This window comes from Olea europaea, unplaced genomic scaffold (genome assembly GCF_002742605.1).
Source record: "Olea europaea var. sylvestris unplaced genomic scaffold, O_europaea_v1 scaffold1565, whole genome shotgun sequence".
NCBI lineage: Eukaryota > Viridiplantae > Streptophyta > Magnoliopsida > Lamiales > Oleaceae > Olea > Olea europaea.
The window spans coordinates 295144-300759 of NW_019233257.1; the positions used below are offsets into that span (position 1 = coordinate 295144).

Below are 5616 nucleotides of genomic sequence, written 5' to 3' on the forward strand. Positions count from 1 at the left end.
AAAAAAAATAATTACAAAAGTTGTTGGATCATTTTAAGAGATGTAATTACTCCTGTACGTGATATAAAGAAGAGCCTAACATATGTGGAATCCTAGTATAACAAATCTAACAAATAATGGAGTGTTTGAGGTAGTTTAGGAAAGAAAAAACTGCCAAAATTTGCAAACTAAGGTTTTCCATATAAGACGACAGCCCAAGCGATTGCCTAGCATTTTTGCAAACGGTCTGCTCATTGTGAAATCTGCTCGAGGGGCCTTCAAGCAATTTCTTCTACTTGCTTAGTCTTTGACTTTTCAAACACATACAACCAACTCTCAATAAAACTCCCAATATAATTCGATTTACACCCAAACTCTAACAAATCTTCACTTTGACATGAATTTCATTATTTTAATGCAAAGAATAAAACTTCACTCTTCAATAAAAAAAAACCTCTCCACGACTTCCACAAAAGCCACTAGGGGCAAATTCAATCAACAAATACCAACCAACAATGCTCAAACTTAACTACGGGGAGTGACTTGGTCATTATATCATGAGGATTATCTTAAGTATCAACTTTGCTCACAACAATATCAAACTTGTCATTGAGCCGGGCTTTCACATTTCTTATCTATCATTTATCCTCGGCTGCTATTAACATATTATCAACATATAAGAGTAAATATACAAATGACCCGTTACCATATTTCTTAAAGTAAACAAAACTATTACAACTGCTTATCTTGCGGTCATGAGTAGTCATAAATATGTCAAACTTCTTGTACCACTAAACAACTTTCCAACTGATAACACAACCACAAGTAAACATACCTCGTAAGGGATCTTCTTTTATCAAATTTTTTAACAAAATCAGAATCAACACAACTAGCTACCTCCGTAGAAGATTCTTTACTAGATTCAATACCTTTGGCAACATTCAAAGTATATTTGCTAATGATTACGCCCAAAGAATAACGCGTAGTTGTAGCACAGTTTTGGAGTGTTAATTCCATAGGAAAATGGACGAATTGTTTAAAGGATTTATCGAATTAGGATTTCGTGAATTATGTGAAAATAATTTGTCAATTGGAATGAGATTTAAATATCAATATGCTATTATTTGTGAAGTGTCCAAATTACTTCAATTGGATTGTATCATCAACATCAATAATTCATGGCTTTTTGCTCAATTAGAGGTTTTCATCCCAACTCTCTAATGGGAAGATTTAATGATGAAGATTAATCAAATTTTAATTGTAATCCTATGACCTAGACTTTTGTAAACCATTTCCACACATTTTTATTGGACTAAAATTAATAATCAACCATATACACAATGCATAAGACAGTAAATAATCCACCAATAAAGTTGATTGAAATTGAAATTCAACAATTAGTTCAATTCCACAATAGAAAAAAAATGATTGAATCTATGAATAATCTAGTAAAAGTTAAATCAATTCCAAAATAAATTCATAAAAGAAAGTCTAGATCTATACGTGTTTGACAATAAAAATATCAATTTGCATGAATAAATGATGTGAAGTTGTCAAATCCAATGAGTTCCTTTATAACTGCACCTAGAAATTTAGTTCTCCATCGAATTCTTTAGCCCAAGATGAAAGAAATTATTATAGAGGTGAAGATATGCGTGTTCTATCCAGTCTAGGGCTTAAAATCGTGTGTCAAGTTGTTTCCAAAAGAGGTTGAACCGAATAAGGAAATTAAATTTTTCGCCAAAATATTTTGTGCGACTACTTTCAGTATTTTGACCATAACTTTCTTTCCTGATATCCGATAATTCAATTAAAAGTGTGTTGGAAAGCTAATACAAAGGGATACAATTTTTCTAGAAATAGCTTTTTCCGAATTCATATGTTTACTGGGTCAAAAGTTGACTTAAATCTCCAGTTGAAAATTTGGAAAGTTCTTATGTTGTCGGAATTTGATTTGTGAAAATATTATGTTCATATTTAATTTCTTTTAACTTCTAATTGCATCCAATTGACCTTTAGCATTCTCGAATCATCATTCCATCACTCGTCTCATCTATAGAGTAATCACACAAATCTAACAATTAAGAGGGAAAATTATGATATTTTTCACTCTTATCACACCTCCCAACTTGCTTATTGCTAATCCCTAGTAATTTAATGCAAAAGAAGCAAATGAATGACTAGTTCATGATACAAATAAAATTATTAAGTATCAATTTAACCACATGACATGTCCCTTTCAAACTCAACACCACAAGAAATTAACAATGTAATGATCATCAAGATATTGAAAACACGTTTTAAATGTGTGAATGTGTGTCAAGCCATAGCCATCTTACCACCAACCCTAACACATGCAACATCAAGTATGTTTCAAGCTAAAGGTTCAGCCCCATAACTCACGGGTATCAAAATGTATAATGAGGTTTTCTCTCTATGGAGCTGAGAAAAGGTATACATTTATAACTTGAGGCTTAAATATTTATGAATAAGTAACAAACAAACATTGATCAAATAATAGGCACACCATTAACTGAGAATTCATCAATTTCTTACCACAATCCTACTTAGGATCAAAATAGCCAACGCAAAGGGTGTGAAAAGGGTTAAGTTGGGTTAAATGAAAAGTAGGGCAACAAGAATTTAAGGACTTCCAAGTATCTAGCTAGGCATCTTAACAAGTATTTCAACATATCGATCCTTTACATCAATGCATTCTTCAACGTTTCAATTTCTAACATCAATCCACCTTCCTTTTTCCCCCTTTTTTCTCTCTCTTTTTTTAAAGATTTATCACTTCACCTGAGCACTTATCAACTCCTATCACTTTTTTTTGTTGATTTCTTTTCAAATGACATTCAATGCCTACTATACACTTGAAACATAAAGGTTTGAAAAATGAATTTTTATAAACTTTTATTCCCATGTGAAGAGGTATGGACAACATAAGCGCATGAAGAGAAACGGTTATATATGTGTATTGGCTCCTAGTGGCTACTAGGGGATTATAATTATGAAAAAAACTAGTTTGAAGGCTCAAATTCAATCCTAAATTGACTATTATCATTTTTCAAGTATAATCCACTGTCTTACCACATACCGTGTAATATTATTCTCAGAAGAAGTTTTCAATTCACAAAATCAATGAATGCTTATTACAATTTTTAGTATATATGACTCTTAATCCTCACCAATTCTCTCACAAGAAAACTTGAGCAGAAGACTCCTTTAACTACATGTGTTAAACCACCATCTTACCACAAGTCTTGTATGCACAAAATGATATGGAAAATATCTCAACATCTAGACTCATATGAATAGTATCAACTTCTACTAGCATATTTTGTCATTTAAGAACATAAACATGTAGCAAATTAGGGACTTAAAAAAATTTAGACCAAAATTCCATGAAGGTATGCAATTCACAACAAAATTCAAGTTAACTTTCCCTTCAACTAAATATTGCTTTGTCCTAAATGCAAAAACATATCTTTCAAAAGAGAAAAAAAGGAAAGATTTCACCTGAATACAGAAGTGAATCAACATAAATTGAATTATAAGAAGCCTGAAAGTACTCGCTAAAAAAGGTGATGCAGAAAATAAAAATAAACTAAAATGCAGTAAATAATGCATGTGATGAAAATAAACCTAAAAAAAATGCAAAAATAATAAAAGAAAGAGAAGGAAATGAACTTTCCTTTGGTTTCCTCCCAAGTAGCGCTTTTGTTTATTGTTGTTGGCTCGACCCAATATTGCTTTTTTTAGCCCGCATCGTGTTGTCAATCTTCCTGCATTGCACCAAGCTCATTAGAGATAAGCACATGTAATGCTCCATAATCCTGCAAGTCATTAAAAATAGCACAAATATTAGCATATTCACTGTCATAATGTCCTATCAAAATTTTCGAATTCTAAAGGGAAGAGTTTAAAGGGTTGGTGTCAATAATCGTGGGTGCTTCCTCCTGAATGACTGCATCAATCATGAATATTTGATGACAATCGTCATCCTCCTCAGGTTGCTCTATGATGTAAAAGATGTTGACGTCCAGGGTCATGTTCACAAATGATAGTTTCATTAAACTATTTTTGCAATTGATAAGAGCATTAGCTATGGTAAGAAAAGGTCTGCCAAGAATTATGGGAATTTTGGAGTTAACATTTACATCAACTTTTAGGTCCAAAATCAAGAAATCAACAGGGTAGTAAAATTTGTCAACTTGTACCAACACATCCTTAACTACTCTTCTAGGCCTAATAATGGATTGATCAGCCAATTGTAAACTTACTGATGTGGGTTTCATCTCTCCTAGCCCTAACGATAAGTAAATACCATACAGCATGATGTTGATACTATCCCCTAGATCAAGAAGAGCTTGTGAAATCACATGGTTCCCGACGATGCAAGAGATAGTAGGACAACCAGGGTCCTTATACTTTGGTGGTATCTTTTGATCAATCACAACACTTAAATGTTCAGTTAAGAAAGCAGTTTTCTTGACATGGTGTTTCCTCTTCACAGTGCACCATTTTTTTAGAACTTTAACATAGGTGGGAACCTGGGAGATCACATGTAGGAGAGGTAGATTGATTTTTACTTGTTTTAGATGTTCTAGAATTTCATTATGTTGGCCGACAGATTTTGAGATAGACTTGAGAGCTTGAGGGAAAGGCACTCTAGATGGATTTTCCACTACCTCCTCACTAGGGGTACTCTCTTCTGAATTGCTAGGGTCCTTTTTATCTTCCCTAGGTTTGGGGGTTGGTTCAATAACCTTACCAGATCGAGTGGTTATGGCATTTACTTCTCTAAGATTGCTTTCTCCTACCCCAAAAGTTTGTGCCATGTGTTGCCCCCTAGGGTTCGGTTGAGCTTGCACTAAAAATTTTTCACGTTCCCATACAGTTAAGGCATTAGTTAGTTTGGACACATGATTTTTTATCTCTTTGTTTTCCTCAACTAACTGGCCAATCATAGTCTCAAGTTTTTTATTTGTTTTACCCTCTGCCTCAATAAATACATGTAACGTATCTTCTAAGGAGTTCATTAAGGATGAGGGTTGATGTGGGGATGCATTGTAAGGTCTATTGGATTGGGCATGTTGTTGGTTCTCGGACTTCCAGCTAAAGTTGGGATGATTCCGCCACCTGGATTGTAAGTTTCGGAGTAAGGGATGTAGATTTTTTATATACGTCTAGAGCATTATAGTGTTCCTCGTAAAGTCCCCTCATTTCAATATAAGTAGCACACTGCTGTGTTAGGTGATCACTCCTTGCACACACAAAACAAGGCTCTAAAGACTCAACACGAAAAACAGATCGTGTGGTTTTTGAATCCTTAGCACGCAGGTTTTCAAGTTCTGGAGTGAGGGCTTCTATTTTTGCTTTAAGGTCATTTTCCTCCCTAAAATGATAAATACTAGTGCTATTCGAGTTTGCAGTGGGTTGTGACCTATTAATACTCTCAGTGGCACTAGGTTCGGTCTAGGTATGGGCTTTTTCTGCTAGGTCATCTAAGTATTCAATAGCCTCATCTAGATCTTTTGTAGGAATTCACCATTACACATCATTTCCACAAACTGGGGCTCCCTAGGTAATAATCCCTCATAAAAGAAACTCACAACACGCTAACTTTCATAA

The 5616-nt window shown here is 34.0% G+C and overlaps 1 protein-coding gene across 1 annotated transcript; it reads right to left on the minus strand.

Moving 5' to 3' along the window:
- Positions 1-3890: 3890 nt before the first annotated feature.
- LOC111376835 lies at positions 3891-4952 on the minus strand. The gene has a single exon (XM_022999831.1). It carries the CDS (start codon positions 4950-4952, stop codon positions 3891-3893), a length of 1062 nt encoding a protein of 353 aa, XP_022855599.1.
- Between the last annotated feature and the right edge of the window lie 664 nt (positions 4953-5616).

Coding starts and splice junctions, on each gene's coding strand:
- LOC111376835 (XM_022999831.1), bottom strand. CDS start 4,952: ATGATTGGCCAGTTAGTTGAGGAAAACAAAGAGATAAAAAATCATGTG.